The sequence below is a fragment of the Rhipicephalus sanguineus genome, chromosome 3, assembly GCF_013339695.2.
Source record: "Rhipicephalus sanguineus isolate Rsan-2018 chromosome 3, BIME_Rsan_1.4, whole genome shotgun sequence".
Lineage (NCBI taxonomy): Eukaryota > Metazoa > Arthropoda > Arachnida > Ixodida > Ixodidae > Rhipicephalus > Rhipicephalus sanguineus.
Window position 1 is genome coordinate 106,734,358 of NC_051178.1, and position 19,125 is coordinate 106,753,482.

At 44.2% G+C, this 19,125-nt stretch overlaps 1 protein-coding gene across 2 annotated transcripts in view; it reads left to right on the forward strand.

The window, feature by feature from the left end:
* The window catches only part of LOC119386909 (dedicator of cytokinesis protein 9), a 198,035-nt gene that overhangs the window by 171,561 nt on the left and 7,349 nt on the right, over nucleotides 1-19,125 (forward strand). For both annotated transcript variants that reach the window (XM_037654186.2, XM_037654190.2), the window contains 7 exons: nucleotides 1,230-1,355; nucleotides 3,658-3,778; nucleotides 4,955-5,163; nucleotides 9,610-9,667; nucleotides 12,273-12,637; nucleotides 13,255-13,401; nucleotides 18,309-18,522. In XM_037654186.2, coding sequence (XP_037510114.1) covers nucleotides 1,230-1,355; nucleotides 3,658-3,778; nucleotides 4,955-5,163; nucleotides 9,610-9,667; nucleotides 12,273-12,637; nucleotides 13,255-13,401; nucleotides 18,309-18,522 — 1,240 coding nt within the window. The remainder of the gene's footprint in view (nucleotides 1-1,229; nucleotides 1,356-3,657; nucleotides 3,779-4,954; nucleotides 5,164-9,609; nucleotides 9,668-12,272; nucleotides 12,638-13,254; nucleotides 13,402-18,308; nucleotides 18,523-19,125) is intronic.

The following is a 19,125-nucleotide window of genomic DNA, read 5'->3' on the forward strand; positions in this document are numbered from 1 at the left end:
ACTCGTGAAGTTGCGAGGGGTTTTTCTCTGTCGGCCTGTGTGTGTGTGCATGTTTGCTTGTGTCATACATATGCTTTGTTATTGAGTTCGTACGTATCCATTTACTTATTCATACTAGTTGGTTATATCTTGTTGTGGCGGCAGAAAGGCAAAAAAAAATGCAGTGCTGCTCATCGACTTGAAAGCATCGCATTGTGATAGCATGCGGTGTGCTGACGGACAACACGAGGAAGTGGGAGCCGCTGGAAAGAGTTCAACAGCAAGAGCAACGTGCAGCCGCGCACCGAGCAGCGGCTACACGAATGCAAAAATAGTCACAGTCTCGTCGCAAGGGCGAAGCAATGAATGCGATAGTACGCCTGAAATGAACGTTGCATAAATAGAACGTCAAATTTTGGTCACAACAATGATTTACTTTGTGAGCATTCTTCAATATGCTCCTACTTCCCACACTTTCAAAATGAGAAGCACTGCCTCGGCTTGTAATACATTTTCTTCAGAACTGAGAACCCAGTGAGTGCAATGCTGTTCCATAAATGCATTCTTGATGAAAAGTTTAGAAAGAGGCCTGATTAGAATGCCAGATACAGAAAGAATGCAGTGTTGAATAAGCCTTTATTCATAGCTGGTTGGGGCACTATAGAGAGTGCCTCAAAAGGCACCCTTGATAGGGAGCTTTTTTTTTATGCAAGATTGTTGCCTGTTGTAGGCAGTGCAGTAATATTAATTTGGCCTCCGTGTTCATGGCAGCATTATTCACAGATAGCAATGTTTTCTTACTGTAATCAGAAAGTGTTGCCGTGCCATGTAGTAGAACACTTCGTTAAGGCGAACTTTTTATTTCGTCAGTTTATTATGCAAGTTTTATAAAGCTGTGCTAGAGTACTTGAACCATACTGATGATAGAGCCACGATGGCCATGCTCTATTATGGCTTTGTACAGACAGTGCAAAATAAGTCTTTTGAGTTCCTTTCAGTATTAGTTTCTTTTATGTGCACTTACTTCCTTCCTATCGACTGTCAATTTGCATGTTGATGTTAAATTAAGACAAATGAGAGGTGCACGGACATAGCTTAAGCAAATCGGTTTTTTCGAGACCTTTGCAGGAAATTCCTTCGTTCTGTGTGTACGAAGTTTGAATAAATGCAGCTTGATTGTATATTGTTATCACAGCATCGCGCACAGTTGATCTGGAGCATATTGATAGTGGTGCGCTTGTCTCATGCAGCTTCTCCGATGCTGCAACTCAAAGTTGTCGACTGTTCGCAACGAAGCCTGTGCCCTGCTGTACCTGCTGATGCGTAGCAACTTTGAGTTTACCCGGAGGCAGGGACTCACAAGGGTGCACCTGCAGGTATGCACTGCATATGTTGTCAGCTTTTGAAGCCTCAGTAATTGTATCGCTATCATTTGCACTATAAGTTAAGAAAGCTAGTGCACGAAGCTTGTGTGCAGCTGTTGTGTGGAGTTTGGATGGTAATAGCACAGTGAAGAACAGCAGTCGGAAAAGTAACAAGTAGAGTTGTGTGAATAGCAAAATCTTGGGTGCGAAGCGAATTCGAATATTGAAGTGTGAGTGTGAACTGAATCAAATCGAATATTTTTCGAATATTTCTCGAATATTTTTCGAATTCTTCGAAGCGAAAATGCAGAAAAAAAGTTAGAGAGGATTCCTAAGCATATTCTTATGAGACAGCAACATGAAAGTGTTTCTTTTCGCTAGGTTGATGAAGCACTGGCGGGGTGGTGTTTCATAGTTGTCTTATCAAGAATGAGGCAATGTAGAGGCCGAATTCTATTTATGTACATGATTTGGTGCAACCAAAGTGTTGCCGACAACGCTTTACATGTGATTGGCAAAGATGCCATTTCTCAGCCTCTCCTCCTTTTTCAACTTCTGTGGAAGCCCAACCGATGTGGCAGACAAAGGTGTGCTCCCTTCAAGTCCGGAGTTCCAAATCTGCCCCGTAGACGTCGATATATAAGAACATCTGAAATTTTGGATGCTAAAAAGCTTCGGCTTTCGATTTTTCGGACTTCCTGGCCAAATTTCATGTCCAAAACAGCATTAACTCTGCCCCCATGCTAACACATCTTTCATCTCCATGTTGGAACCAGCGTTTTCTTGAGTTAATACTAGGGATGGGCGAAAAGTAAATTTGAGGTTCGAAGCGAGTCCGAAGCGAATAGTGATTTGGTCGAATAATTTCCAATTGAATAGTTCGAATAGTATTTACCACCTATTATTAAGAAAAATCGGCATTTTCGTCATGATCCTTGCACAATGTTTTAATGAATTGGAACTAGGTATGAGTGAATGTCACTTTTTTGGTTTGAAATGAAGTGGAAGAAACCTTGAATGGGGGGGGTATCAAAATTTGAAAAGCAGTAGGGTGAGAGTTATAAGTGGTACAATACGTTACAAGTTAAAAATTACTATCCTTAGCGCATATAAGCCCATATAACACGCTTTAAAATTTTTAAAAATATGTATGCTCAAACCTTGAAGTGTGGCTTTGCGGCAGTGCAGATTTCCCCTGCAGGGTGCTTTCACAGTACAGCAACCCGACACTGCAGTGAAACTACCTTTACAGGAGGGTTATGTGCGGTCATACATACATATATTAATTCATATCGAATACATCGAATTTCGAATAATATAAATTCGTATCGAAGCGAATTCGAATATTGTAATATTCGTTCGAATATTCGAAACCCCCGAATATTCGCCCATCCCTAGTTAATACATTTGCGACCGTAGCAGAGTTTGAAAGGCAGCTTTGCCGCAATATTGGGGTGTGATGAGGTGAAGCATATTGAAAATCTAGCGACCACTTCCAATCGGACGTCGACTGTCTCTTGGCAAAGTTCGACCGTAACGGAGCTTGAAAGGCAGCTTTGCCGCAATACGAGAGTGTAATGAGGTGAAGCATATTGAAAATCTGAAGGGGTCACTTTCAATCGGATGTTGACTGTATTCGTTTTTGGGAAGTTCGAATAGTTCGAATAGTAAAATTCTAGTGCAAATCAAATCGAATAGCAAACACTATTCGAAAAATATTCGAAATTTCAAATATTCGCACACCCCTAGTAACAAGCAAATTTCATAACTGTTATTTGCTGTTCATTTCAATAATTCTTATCACGCGCAGGAAGTCTCAATTCAGTTTCTAATTCGAATAGTAAAATAGTTCGAATAGTAATAGTTCGAATAGTAAAATTCCAGTGCAAATCAAATCGAATAGCAAACACTATTCGAAAAATATTCGAAATTTCAAATATTCGCACACCCCTAGTAACAAGCAAATTTCATAACTGTCATTTGCTGTTCATTTCAATAATTCTTATCATCATGCGCAGGAAGTCTCAATTCAGTTTCTAACTATTGGACCTACTTCTGTAGATGCATACCTCGTAGTTCTTGCTGTTTTATTGACATAAGTAAAAAGATTCTTATTCTGACTGCTTATAAACAAAGAGGGCTGTGTATGGTAGCTGGCCTGGTTTTACTGATCAACACTTCAACATGCTTGATCACTTAACTAGCACTCCTCTACTATTATTTTGCCAGCATCACAATATCACGATCATTAGATCAGTTTCATTCACATTACATCTATTTTAACTTTATTCTTCTCACTTCGCTTCCTTTTCAGTTGATAGTTTCTGTTTCAAGGTTACTGGGTGAAGTGATTGGACTGAACACTGCCAGGTTTCAGGAGAGCCTGTCCATCATCAACAATTATGCATCCGGTGACAAAGCCATGCAGAGAACAGGTATTCAACTTTTTTATGCCTGCAAAAGGTGATCAGGTCAAAGTTCAGTGTCTTCCACACAGATGATGCGCATGTGAACCATTGGTGAATCAGACTAACAGCTTTCATCTCATATGCACAATGTTCGATTTCGCATTTACCTTCCTTATCTGCCAGTGTGGACTTTACTCAGAAATGAAGTGACTATGTATGTTTGGAGCACATTTCTTTCGTAACGTAGCATATTTTGTTTTGTCACCAGCATGCCAAAATACATGTGCCTTTCATGTCAACCATTTATGGTTAACGTCTTTAGACTAAAGACATTGTGTCTCTATTTGTGCTTCCATATACAAAATTGTAAAATTAGTCGTACAAGTTTTCTTCTTTCCTATATTTTCAAGACTTTTATTAATTTTGTGCATTTTGGTGTTATTGTGGTCTACGATTATTAATTTTGTGCATTTTGGTGTTATTGTGGTCTACGAGTGAGAATTTGAGTGTTAACTTGTGTGCACTAAACGTAAGCTTGGAAACCTTGGCCCAGAGAGTGTGCTACTTTTCAGAACACTGCTCCTCTTTTCTTCAGCTTGTCTACTGCGTTTTTCATGCTTTAGTACAGTCACCAATCGATAATTTAGGCATCGCCAATTATATGAACAGAATTTTATCACTGCTACTGGCCCCATTGTCCTTAATATAGACCACTAAAATATCAGACTTCTTACAGTCTACTTTAGGTGGAGTTGGTGTATATTCATCTCCATGTAGCTACAGCACGACAATTGTACCAGGGGTTGTATTCTCAGGAATGTGGCCACTTTTTCAAGGTTACACATCACTCGATGCCTGATGCATTGAAGCATATGGCTGATGGCATTTCTGACACTGCTGCAGGCTCCCAATTTTTTCACACCATAACAGGAACCCTGTGCGCTGTATAAGCGTACATATCTGACACCAGTGTGCACGAAATTTCACTAAAGTTATTGAGAATCGGATATAATCAAACTCCCGATTGCTTCAAGTTTGCATCAGTTCCTGTCAAGTTCGAATTGTCAGTCGGTGACTGTGTTTCAATGAGAGTGCGCTGATTTTTTTATAGAGTTATGTTGCAGCATGTTGCTCATGCTATGCCACATTCCAAAAGACCTCGAGAAAGGTTTGAGTTCTAAATGTGTGCACCTGTCTCTGCAGTATTCCCAAGCGAGGTCAAGGAGCTGACCAAGAAGATAAGGACAGTGCTCATGGCAACCACGCAGATGCGCGAGCACGAGAACGATCCTGAGATGCTGGTGGACTTGCAGCACAGCCTTGCCAACAGCTATTCGGCCACACCAGCTCTGCGTAAGACTTGGCTCGAGAGCATGGCTGCTTACCACATCAAGAACAGCAGCTACACTGAGGTGAGCCATCTTGCCTTTAGAACAAGCTGCAAAAAAAGTGCGATACACAGTTCAACACTGATGAATAACTGATTGTAAAGAAAAATTGAAGATCACCTAAATATGTTGTAATTTAGTTGTAAAAGAAAATGTGCCAATGCGCAGTGAATTATTTCCTGCATCCACCTACAATAACATGAGTGATGCATATTCAAAAATGCAGTAGAACTCTCTCATATGTTCTTAATGGGACTGCAAAAAATAAACGCAGTAGCCGGAAAACGCACAATGAGAACATGCGGTTAAAGTCAGGAAAAAATGCTGCTATATAAGAAAACAAGCGCATAGCACACAGCTCATACTTGGAAGAATTTATTCATCAGTGCTTAAAGAAGTCCTCGATATAAGCCTGGCATTTCTTTTGTGCCTCTGATAGAACCAGATCCTTTTTGAGCAGTTGGATGACCTTGCGACAGTTTACATTGCCAAACTTATCGGCATACCTCCTCAGCACATCTAACGCATCCACAGTTCATGACTTATCTCGCAAGAATGTTACAGGAACAACGTGTGAGAAGGTGATTCTAATAGATAGGTGTCTGTAGATTCGTTGCTGGGACCGGATACCAGTGATGTTGTATACGGGAAAACTTATAAGGGAGGAATGTACTAAAAGGTTCTACTGTAATTGCATTTGAGATCTGCACACTGGAAAGTTTTGATCTCCATAAAGTGTGCGTAACACACCTGTCACTGTAGTTCAGTGGCTGTCGCTAAGTTTGACGTCGTGAGTTTGATCATGGTCATAGCGGTGGCATATTCATATTAGTGAAATGTAAGAACACTTGTGTACTTGAAGTGAATACTCATTGATTCGAACTCTAAGCGGGCCGAAAACTTGTTACAGTAGAACCCCGCTGTTACGTTCCTCACTGCTGCGTTTTCCCGGCTGTTACGTCGTTTTCCGCCGGTCCCGGCATAGCTCCCATAGGATACAATGTATTGGGAACCCCGCTGTTACGTCGTAACTTTCGGACCGTTCCCGTATGATACGTCGCGAAGTGCGCCCGGAGCCGACCGAGTGACTACCAAAGAGAGCGGCCATGGTGCATTTTCACGCAGCTTGGCCTCGTTTGACCGTAATATTAGCCGCATGAGAGGCGCAAGCAACAGAATCTTTCAATTGATGCAAACAAAAGCATGGCCTTCGAGATTCAAATTGCAAAGATGGCGTCTATGACGTAACTGCTCGCGAAAGCAAGGCCTTCGAGATTGGCATTTACTATTGACAAAAGCATAGCCTCTGAGATTTGCATTGCACAAACATGGCGTGTATGACGTAATTGCTTGCGAAAGCAAGGCCTTCGAGATTGGCATTCACTTCTGCCATCGCGTTGGCGTAGACTCATCATCATCGTTATTTGTCGGAGAACGGGAGGAGTTCGAGCTGGTTGGAGCTCGCATGGTCGTGCGTGCGGTTCGCGGTCGGACTCGCCGCGCCGGTCGTGATTGCGTGTGCTTAGTTCTTTCATGCGTACAGCTGTTGGTGTTAAAAAAATCACATACGTTGATTACATTTCTGTGGATAAGGCCGTCCTAAGCTCCGCGTTTCTATCCATCGACTAGATCGCGGCTGAGCGCGCCAATATTCGTGCTGCTCGTAAGAATTGAAATAAAATTCTGTACCACTAAATATTTTGCCGTTTTTCCTGTTTTTCGGCTCTTACGTTTCCCGTCTCTTACGTTTATTTCCTACGGTCCCTTCAAAAACGTATCAGCGGGGTTCTACTGTAGTATAAATTGGAGTTCGAACTGAAAAGAGCCGCTTCAAATATAGCACTTCAAATATGATATATAGCCACTTCAAATACAAACTGTGCTAGAGTAGGCCTTTCTCACACGTTCCTGGGTGAGCAGTGCCCAGCACTGTCTTCTGTTATTGCGTGAAAAATGCCTGCGCCCCTACTTCACATATACCCTCACAGCAGGGCCTCAGATCATTTAGGGTCATTGAGGAAAACTGTTTTTCCTTTTTTTGAAAGTATTAGAGACATATTTCTTGGATGACAGTTTTGGATTAGGAGATAGCTCTGCAGGTCATCTGTTCTAACTACTGTGAAATGAGGACTGGAGACAATTTCTGTGGGCATTGCCAGTTAGATAAGTAAAACCTCGGTAATTTGTACTCGGTTAATTGGGAATCCTGGATAATTTGTATTGTTTGCGCTGTCCCAAATTTTTACATGTAAATTTAACCGGATAATTGGTGCAGGCAGTCTGCCACTTCCCGGTTAGTTGGCACACTTGGCCACGACTTCCGAGATATGCAAAGGGCGTTGCGAATCTCAGAGGCTGTAACTGAAACATACGCATTTTTTTTTTTTTATGTACGGATCTCGAACGCCATGCTTTTTTTTTTACCGGAAATACGTCGTAGACGCCATGTTTGAGCAATTGCCAGACGGCGATGCGTGTGGTTGCGATCATGATCATCATCTTCTCAACAGCGATGTTAGCCACTCTAGCGAAGTGAATGTTTTGTGGAGTCTTTAGTCATTTGGATGTCGGCTGGCAAGCATTGTGTGATTCGGTGCGACTGCTCCATTTGTCTCCTGTCTCCGCTTGAGTGTCTTCCCTGTGAATTGGTTGATTGAGGTGTGCTTGGAAGGAAGATGCTGAAGTACAAGAGCTTGTCCCTGCACGAAAAGGTGTGCTTAATTGAAGAGGCCAGCAAGTCGACGGCGTCGAAAACGGCTCTCGCCGAAAAGCACCACGTGCCTCTGTCAACGCTGTGCAGCATCATCAAGAATAAGGAGAAAATTCTCTATGCTTACAGCAAGACGCACTCGTCAAGGCGTACACGAGTACGCCCGCCTACGTACGCCGACGTTGAAGCAGCGCTGATCGACTGGCTACAGAAAGCCGACGCAGCACACCTTCCTGTCAATGGGACCGTATTGTGTGAGAAGGCCAACCAGCTGGTGCTGCAACTTGGAATTTCTGAGTTTAAATGCAGCAATGGGTGGTTTTGCCAATTTAAGGAGTGCAACAACCTGACATTCGTGACTGTTTGCGGCGAGAGTGACAGCGCGGATCAGTCTGTTATCGACGGCTGGAGCACACCTTGGCTCCACTACTGGCCAAGTACGAAGCAGCAGATGTTTACAACCTTGATGAAGCTGCTCTGTTCTATAAAATGTTGCCTACGAAGACGTTCGCTTTGAAGGATGCAGACATTAAGGGGCGGAAACAGAACAAAGACGGCATCACTGTTTTGTTTGGTGCAAGCATGTGCGGTGAGCACATGCTGCCACTGCTTGTTATTGGGAAGACAGAAAAGCCTCGTTGTTTCAAAAATGCACGATTGCCATCCAAGGATGACCTGATCTATAAAAACAACAAGAAAGCTTGGATGACAACTGCACTCTTTGAAGAATACGTGCGGCACATTGACCGCAAGTTTGCGGCCGCTGGGAGCAGCGTTTTGTTCGTCGTCGATAATTGCCTAGCTCACGGCGACATTCAGAACCTGCAGGCAATCAGGCTGGTCTTTCTACCCCCGAACACGACGTCGCTATAGAAACCGATGGACCAGGGCGTCATACACCATACCAGGAAAATATATCGCTGCAATCTGTTGAAGCGAATGCTCCTTTTCTATGACAACGGAAAGGAGTATAGCATTGACCTCCTCGGTGGTATTTGCCTCATTGTTCACGCATGGAGGCAGGTGGAGGCCACCGTTATTCGACGGTGTTTTGAGCACGCTGGTTTTGTGAAAGAAGAGGCAACCTCCGCTGAGTGTGCTGTCACCGCTGTCACTTGCCCATTTGACGAAGAAGGGGAGACTCTCTGCGCTCGATATGAGGCTTTCACGCGGAGGATGAGGAGTGCACTCCAATCGGATTCTCTGAGTACGCAGATGTCGAGTGCACAGTGCAGACATGTTACGCTGACATCGACAGCGAGATAGCTGCGAGATCGTCCAATTCGGCCTCTAATGTTGACAGCGATGACGAGGCCTCCCGAGCACCCCCTTTGGCGGATGTCATCGATGCCTTGAGTGTTGTGCGCAGCTTCGTTGAGTGCAACGGCGGCGAGGCTGAGATGCTGTGCCTCATTGAAAGGCTGGAAAATATGACTTTCAGTGCTGGGAACTACCGAACGCGTCAGTCACGCATGGAGGAATTTTTCTCCAAGTAGGCGGACTTGCCACAATAAAGGTGTGACTTCCGTATATCACGTTTTCTGGCTGATTTCTTTGATTTCGCGTTGTTTCGGATAATTGGGAATCCCGCTTAATTGGGATATTTTTCTCGATCCCGAGGCCTTCGAATTAACGAGGTTTTACTGTATGTTGAATGTATAGTACCCACCAAACTGCTGCAGTGTGATTGTAGTGGTTTTTCTTTACCATAATGTACTGTCCTGGTATGTTGACTGGCCACATGCTTTATTGAATTGCAGGCTGCGCAATGCTACATTCATGTTGCTGCTTTGGAGGCCGAGTACCTGAGACACAAAGGTAAGCCCTTCGTCTGGGACACTGCCTTCGATATCGGCCCATATTTTACATCAGAAATCATTCTCTGTTAAAGAATGTGGGAGGACAGGGCCAAGGGAGACATTGTCTTTGAACTGCCAATTTTATTTTTAATATATATTTAGGAGGTGTGAATGCCTTCCCATTGCTCTGGCTACTCATTTTCACTAAGCATTCAAAATTGAGGAAAGCGGACATGGAACAAAACCGACGTAAAATTGCTCTTAAAATCATCTCATACGTGTATGTTCTTAACTCAAGCTATTAAAAAAAGTGTCACAAAAACACCAAGTCCATTAAGTAATGAATTTCGCAGAAAGTACAGTCACACAGGCATGGATAATGTTTACACCTGATGCTACACACAAGTAGAAAGTCCTGTCACACACGAACACTACAGTTGACACAGTCCTGTCATAAGGACATGAATTATTTTGACCCATGAGTCCTCAAGGTCACATCAAATGATATGCATACAGTGAGCCTTCATTAGATACCAAATGCTATTCTCAATTATTTCCAAATATATAGCTCGCTTCTAGAAATCAGCTTAGTGCCAATAATGCCTGCCTCCTTTGTAATGTACCGTATAATGCAGAATATAGGTCGAGGCGGAATATAGGTCGACCCCCTTACCTTGACCGGCAAAAAAAAAAAAAAAAAAGGAAAAACACGGAACTGTTGACTGAAGCACTTTATTCAGTCCTCCGAACTGTCGGAGCTCTCCTCCGAGGACGACTGCCTCTCGCTAGCCGCCTCCCACAGCATGTCGTCCTCGGTGCCGTCGAGAGCGTTGCTGATGCAGCACTTCTTGAATGCGCGCACCACCATTTCTTCAGGCAGAGACCTCCATGCCTCGGAGACCCAACCAGAAACTGTCGCGAGAGGTGGCCTGCGCAGCCGGCCTGTCGGGGTCCGCGGGTTGTCGCCAGCCATCCATTCACTGTACAACGCACGCACACGGTCCTTAAAGGGCTTGTTAAGGATGACGTCCAGCGGTTGCAGCGTTGATGTCATCCCTCCCGGAATGACGACAAGATCAGTCTTCCCGTCGCGAAGTGCCTCCTTCACCGATGCCGTCAAATGCCCGCGAAATGCATCCAACACGAGCATGTTCCGGTGCTGCAGGAGGGCTCCGGGCCGCCGGTTCCACACTGTGCGGATCCACTCGCGCATTAGGGCCTCGTCCATGTACCCCTTCTCGTTCACGCGGACGACGACATCCCGCGGGAAGGCCTCCTTCGGCAGCGTCTTCCGCTTAAAGATGATGAACGGGGGCAACTTTCTGCCGTCGGCCGTGCAGGAAAGCATCACGGTGAAGCGCGAATGCTCGCTTCCGGTCGACAGCAGCTTCACCTCCTTTGCCCCGCGTTCACAGACGGTTGTGGACGACGGCATGTCGAACCACACCGGCGTTTCGTCGGCGTTGCTGATCTGGCCTAACGTAGCCATGCTGCCGCCGGAGGCTATTCACGTAGAGTTGAAACAACTTGTCCTCGTACTCCTCCGGCAGCTTCTGGCAGATTGACGTGCGCCGTCGAAGGGCAAACCCTTTGCGTCGCATGAAGCGGCGGACCCAATAAATGGACCCCTTGAAGTCTTCCCTCGACAGACCGGCTTCACGGGCGAGCTCGACGGCTTTTGTGCGAATGAGCTCCGCACTCACTGGCAGGGACCTGGCACGGTACTCGCGGACGAAATCCGCCACTTTGTCCTCGAGTTCCGGGTGCACAGCTCGGCGACCGCGAAACGACGTCTTCCGCGCGTTACACACCGACAGTTTGGATTTCTGGTTGCGCCAGTACCTGACGCTTTTCTCAGACACTCCAAACTGCCGCTGCGCCGACATGTTGCCATTCGCTTCCGCGAATTCAATGACTTTTCTTTTAAACGCGGCGGTGAACTGGCGCCGCGTCCCGGTATTCATAGCTGGCCGCAGAGAAAGGTCGCCACTCGCTAGGAACACCAGATGAACAAGAAAAGAAAAATGGCGTCGGGCGTCGGCTCATGGAGGCGATGTCGATGCTGATGCCCAAGAAGCATGCGACGCTTCCTGTTGCCAGACGATCACTCGGTTTGTGCCAAGGGCCGGTATACAGGTCGAGGGGCGACTTTTTAGTGACATTTTTTGGAAAAAATCTCGACCTATATTCCGCACTATACGTATGTGTAGACTAGAAGAGCCAAGGAAGGGGCCACTTCGTTGTATGTAGTTCAATTTTGCAGTGTGGTACTCGGGACACACACAAGAAGGTCCTGTTCACTTGTGCTTCTTTTTGTGTCGTTTTTGTGCATGTCAGAGTAGTGCGCTGCAAAATTCAAGTACTGTATTTTATCACACATAACCCACTGCTGCATAAAAGCTTTACCCCCCAATACGGCAAAAATGTGAAAAAGATCCCCGCATATTGCTGTGAAGCCGCCTTCATTGCATAACTGTAAAACATTGCCGTGTCGCATATAATGTGCACCCAGAATTTATCTCCGAAATTTCTGTATATTTTGTGTGAGTTATACGCAAAAAAATACGGTGTGTGTAGGCCATGGACCTACGGGGTCTTCCTGAAACACACTATGACGAATGCAGAGGTTTTCCCCGGAGGCTGCCTGGCCTTCAAGAACACGTCGCCGAACGTGGTGCGCGACGAATCGCACATCCGAGAGGACGCCGCCGCCGCAGCTGGGCAGCAGCAGCAGGACTTCCAGCAGACAGAGGAGTCCCTGGTCGAACGGCTGGAGCAGTGCGTCGAGATGCTCCAGCTGGCCGAGCGCTATGAGTCGATGGCCGACATCTACCGGCTGTTGGTGCCCATCTACGAGCGCCGGCGCAACTACGCTGCCCTTGCGCGCTGCTACAAGACTCTCCACCAGGGCTACAACAAGATCCTCGAGGTCAACTCTACGGGGAAGCGCCTCCTGGGCACTTACTACCGGGTCGTCTTTTTCGGACAGGCACGTTTATTTCTTCACTTAGTTTCTTGTTATCACACCCTTTCTTCTCATTGTTATGTGGAAGTTAACGTGCCGAGACAGGAATACAGATGGAGGTAACGGAAGGAAATACAGTGTCTCTTGGGTGAACCCGTCCCCTGAAATAGGGGCAACGCATCGATGACAACAGTAGTAGCAAGTACCGGCAGTTATCAAATTGCATTGTACTTATCGCACATGGTTCACAACTTGTTCAGTGCCATTGTGGGTTCTGTCAAGCAGGGATGATCGCAACGATTCAGTAATGCACTGTCTTTGTTTTGTATGCTTTGTAATGATAAACAAGCTACAAGCTGTACTGTGATTCCATTGCACGTGATAGCTCAAGTATGTTGTGCAAGAACCAAACAGTGGTGTCAGATGAACACATGCTAATACACAAAGCCAGCAGCAAAAAGAATAAGAAAATTGCATGTCACATCGTCTTGATGTAGCTCGGAGTGAAGATGTTTAGAAGTGTCCCTCGTTAAGTAACTTCATCTAAGTTTTGGCAGTCTTCATCAAGCAGACTCATTGCAGTCTCATTGTCGAATGTGTTCAGTGAATCAAAAAACTTTATTTTGTATCATTATTTGCAGGCTTACTTTGGGGATGAATCCGAGAAGGAGTACATATACAAAGAGCCCAAGGTGACATCACTTCCTGAGATCTCTGAGCGCCTGCATCGCATGTTTTGTGAGAAATTCGGCAAGGAATCTGTCAAGATGATCATGGACTCCAATCAGGTTCGACACCATTGCTAGCTTCTCTGTCTTTCAAGGTGGGCGGTTAACTTGCAGAGCAGCCATTTTCAACTGGCCAGCACTTACTAGTACAGTAGAACCCCGCTGATACGTTTTTGAAGGGACCGTAGGAAATAAACGTAAGAGACGGGAAACGTAAGAGCCGAAAAACAGGAAAAACGGCAAAATATTTAGTGGTACAGAATTTTATTTCAATTCTTACGAGCAGCACGAAAATTGGCGCGCTCAGCCGCGATCTAGTCGATGGATAGAAACGCGGAGCTTAGGACGGCCTTATCCACAGAAATGTAATCAGCGTATGTGATTTTTTTAACACCAACAGCTGTAGGCATGAAAGAACTAAGCACACGCAATCACGACTGGCGCGGCGAGTCCGACCACAGACCGCACGCACGACCATGCGAGCTCCAACCAGCTCGAACTCCTCCCGTTCTCTGACAAATAACGATGATGATGAGTCTACGGCAACGCGATGGCAGAAGTGAATGCCAATCTCGAAGGCCTTGCTTTCGCAAGCAATTACGTCATACACGCCATGTTTGTGCAATGCAAATCTCAGAGGCTATGCTTTTGTCAATAATAAATGCCAATCTCGAAGGCCTTGCTTTCGCGAGCACTTACGTCATAGACGCCATCTTTGCAATTTGAATCTCGAAGGCCATGCTTTTGTTTGCATCAATTGAAAGATTCTGTTGCTTGCGCCTCTCATGCGGCTAATATTACGGTCAAACGAGGCCAAGCTGCGTGAAAATGCGCCATGGCCGCTCTCTTTGGTAGTCACTCGGTCGGCTCCGGGCGCACTTCGCGACGTATCATACGGGAACGGTCCGACAGTTACGACGTAACAGCGGGGTTCCCAATACATTGTATCCTATGGGAGCTATGCCGGGACCGGCGGAAAACGACGTAACAGCCGGGAAAACGCAGCAGTGAGGAACGTAACAGCGGGGTTCTACTGTATCTTCCGGGTGCGCTGCTGGACAGACTGAGGAGTTAGTCAGCATGGAAACATCTACATAGTAGTGAAAGAAACGTGGGCAACAACTGGAAAGATTGGACACGGTGCAATAAAGCCCTCATTTCTTAGTGCTGAGTCCCGTCTTTACCGCCAAAATCTGTGCGTTTTATGTGCCACTGCATATATGATACTCAGTGGCTGAGATCTGATGAAGTATTTTTATTTAAATAATAAGAGAAACATGGGGAAATGATGGAAGCTGAGGCTTATTCTGAGTGTCTATTGTGGGTTAATTTTACATCAAGCTTGCTGTGTATGCCGTCGTTAGTATTACGCATCTTTATTGCTGTCACTGGCTTGTTGTGCAGGGTGTCCCAACTAACATTAGCGAAGCTTTTAAAAACAAACATGTTGTAGCGCACTATTATGTTAGCACATCGCTAGCGCCTCTATGAGACGCGCGCTTGCTGGTGTGAGCAGTGGGAGAAGAAGAAGACGTTGACGAGTGAGACTCTCGTGCATGTTCGCCTGTGTGGCGACGTGTAGCGTGTGTGGCATTCAAATTATTCAGTTTAAATAAATTATTCTATATCTTCCTACTACGTCTCCTGACTTCTACGACGCCCGAAGACAACAATAAGACCTGTCGTAATAAATTGCTGCATCTCTTCCATTACCAGGTAGATTTTTGTTCTAATTGTGACAAATTAATGAAGCAACTTTGAAATTTTTACTTAAAGGCATGAATTTCTAAGGGAAAGCTGTCAGTGATGGAAGTGCTGACTGATCCATTTGCTGCAAACTGCTCCAAAAGAGAAATCCTGCTCCAAATTGTAATATTTAACTGCTCCGAACCTGCTCCGAAATAGCATTAGGAAACTGAAAATGATGAACATTAACCGTGTGACCATCCAGTGAGCATACACAAAACCAATAAGCTGTGTACTATCATCCTAATATGCTCTTATGCAGCTTGCATACTAGCTGCATACTATAGCATATTGACAATGCCACAAGTACTGGCACTATATATATCTGACTTGGCTGCGTATTTATACCTGACAAGCAGACTATTTTGGGGAAATGTGTGTGAGATTAGTTCGATATCATACTGATTACAAACTTCTGCTGTGACAACTTTCCTGAGGGACTAATTACATTTACCACTTTATCAGGTTTGACCTCGTTTATGGTGCAAGAACCGGCATTCTAAGTGTATTACACTCAAACCTCATTATAACAAAGTCACATCTGCCATGAAAATAACTTCGTTATATCCGAAAATTCGTTATAAATGTTTATTTGTAACACTGTAGCTATGACAAGGCTATTCCTCATTTACTTTGTTATAACCAATAATTCGTTATATCCGTGTTCATTATAACGAGGTTTGAGTGTACTCATTTAGCAGTTTTTTTTTAAGTTTTTAGTGCTCGCTATTTTGGAGAAATATGAAAATAACATATTGTTTTGATCTCGTACCGATTATAAACCGCTGCTTTGGTGATAGTTACATGTGATTGCAGCTACTTTTATAATTTGGTGCTCAGCTTTATTGCTTTTATAATACTTCTGCCACAAGTACTGATATTTTAAATATATGTAGCTCATCTAACTTAGTTTTCAATGACCATCCATCCATCCACTTGACAATTTGCAGTGGTTATTGTATGCGCAATATGTTTAATAATAAATATGAATATTTATGACATGCCTAATTGCTGCTTTAAACTCCAGGAGTCGTTTGGAATATTTTGGCATCTGCTCCTAAAACACCAATCGCTGCTCTAAACTAGCATTTTTTTCTGCTCCAAAAATGCTTATGGCTGCTCCGAAGCACCATTTTTTCTTGTTCGGAATCTTCTCCAAAAAGCAAAATGTTGCTTCCATCACTGAGCTGTTATTGCATCCTGAGCCATCCTATGAAGTCATTTTTATGTCCATGAAACATTCCTGATGGGCTTGCTCTTTTTTTTTTTTTTTGTGGTGTGCACATTATGAAAAGGGTCAGACAATTACAAGCCGTTGTGCCATGACACCAGTGGTCTTAGAATTCATTTGAAGTAGTTAACACTTGTCTCTCTTTGTCTCTAATTTTCTGCATTTGGCAAGACCTACTAGGTATGTTTCACTATATATGGGCTAATACTTGGCGATCTTCCATAATGCATATGTGTCACAGTGATACAAGAGGGCATATAAACTGTAATGTGTATTTGCATGTGTATCATACTTTTCTGCTCATGCACATCTTACCACCACTTCACTTTTTTTTTGGACATCACAAGTTGCCTAAGACTGGCATTAAACAAAAGTGTATTTGTTGTATTTAGGTGCACAAAGTTTACTGAACTGGTTCACTAAAGCTTTACTTCACAGGGACTACAACATGTGCATTGCATTCACATGAAATTCTGGAATCTAGTACAGTCAAAACCACATATATCAAACTCACAGAAATGCGAGAATTAGTTCGATATATCATATAATTCGATATAAAACTTTTAAAGAACTTATCTTTTTTTACACGTAAATTTTGGTGCCCAAGTTTGCTTTACGGCACTGCTTCACGGTGTTGCAAGGAAGGCGGCTTCACATCTGTGTCTAAATACCGCAAATATTTGCGCACCTATGTTTTAATGTCACAAGGCCTTCAGAACCAATAAGGAGCATATGGTGTGCAAATAGGTGGTGCTGAGTAGCAATTCTTGCTGGGCTAGTCAGTTCATATCTATCAAACAGCCATCAAACTATGGTTACTCTGCACAAAAAAAGAAAGAAGTAGGATGACCACAAGCAAGAGGAGAGCTAAGTTAGGTAATCAACATTTAGCACTCTCCTTACTTGTCTCTTTCCTATTGCTTCCTTTCTGTGCACTAAGTAACCATAGTTTTATGGTCGTTCGATAGATATGATTCGATAGGTTGTGCGGTTCACTTTAACTAGAGCTGTGTGAATAGGAAAATTTGGAGTACGAAGCGAATTCGAATAACAAAATGTCAGTGCGAATCGAATCGTATATTTTTCGAATAGTTGTCGAATATTTGTTGAATATATTTTTTAATACCTCAAAGTGAAATTACAGAAAAAAAGGTGCAGAGGATCTATTCTTAAGAGACAGCAACATGAAAGTGTTTCTTTTGGCTAGGTTGGTGAAGCGCTGGAGGGGTAATGTTCCCTAGTTGTCTTATCAAGGGTGAGGCAATGCAGAGGCCGAACTGTATTTATTTACACGATTTGGTGCAACCAACGTGGTGTCGACAACACTTTACATGCGAAAGGAAAAGGCGCTATTTCCTCAAGCTCTCCTTCTCCTTCAACTTCTGTGGAGGCCCATCTGATGTGGCGGACAAGGGCGCGCTTCCTTCGAGTCCGGAATTCTTAATCTGCCCCATAGACGTCAATGTATAACTACATCTGAAATCACGCATTCTGCGCTTTCCTGGTACCAGCAGTGCTCATCACGAGACACTAATTTGCAATTGGCGGTTGGCACATAGTTAAGCGTGGTTCGCGGCAGCTACCGACTCTATTCATGAGAGCCTGGACGTGCACCAAAATGCCTGATAAGTGTACTGGGAGGCACTAAAGCTATTTCGGACGCGGCTGTGGTGATTTGATCGCTTGAGTGAAATAAAAGAAGCAGGAATTCGTTTTTTCAGACAGCCAGATTTTTCGGACGATTCCGCGGTCCCTAGAGAGTCCGAAAAATCGTCCGAAATCGGGAAATCGTCCGAAAAATCAGACATTGTCTGTATTTATCTTCTGGAAGTTCGAATAGTCAAATTCTGGTGCGAATCGATTAGCAAACACTATTCGAAAATTATTCGAAAGTTCGAATATTCGCACACCCTTACTTTTAACTGCTCCCTTTGGACACCCTGTTGACTGCATTGACAACAGCTTGTTTACTGTGTTTCACTATACACAGGTGAACCCGAGTGACCTGGACCCCAAGTACGCATACATTCAGGTGACGCACGTGGTGCCTTACTTCAGCGAAATGGAGCTGTTGCAGCGACAGACGGAATTCGAGCGGCACAACATAATCTCTGAGTTCATGTACGAGACGCCCTTCACTCTAGACGGCTCCAAGGCACGGGGTGCCCCAGACGAGCAGTGCAAGCGACGCACCATCCTCACCAGTGAGTCCACCTGCTTGCCTGCCTGCAACTTATTTTTTATTTCATTTATTTATTTACGTATACCTTATAGGCCTATACAAGCTGGTTTAAGAATCAAAATCATCAAGGCAAGTAAATCAAGGTGGAGGAGTACAAAAGTAGTGATCTCAGACGTTAGTTACAAGACATTAAAATTCAGAAGAAATGATATAGAGAACAAGATGATAAATGGTGTTCCCTTTGAACGTTCAGCTCACTCTAAAGTGAAACCATAGTGAGATGCCAAATGCTGTGCCAACAATACAGGCCGCAGAACCTGGCATCAAGGCGAAGAATCAGATGCAGAGCACGCGGGTTTGCCTGTCGAAACATGCACATCCATGTAGCTGCTGCATTATATACAACTCCACTCATGCTGCTATATGTAGCTCATGCCAATGATAATGCTAGAAGATGCATTTCCTGTTAAAGCTTGTCCTGCAAATAACTAAATTTAGTTACACTTAATTGGTTAAAGAAAATAAGCAATTGAGTTAGCTGAAACACCCTGTATGCAGTTATATAATGTACAGTACAACTGAACAGTACAACTGAACAAGAGCTCAATCGGCATTTCCCTAAAAC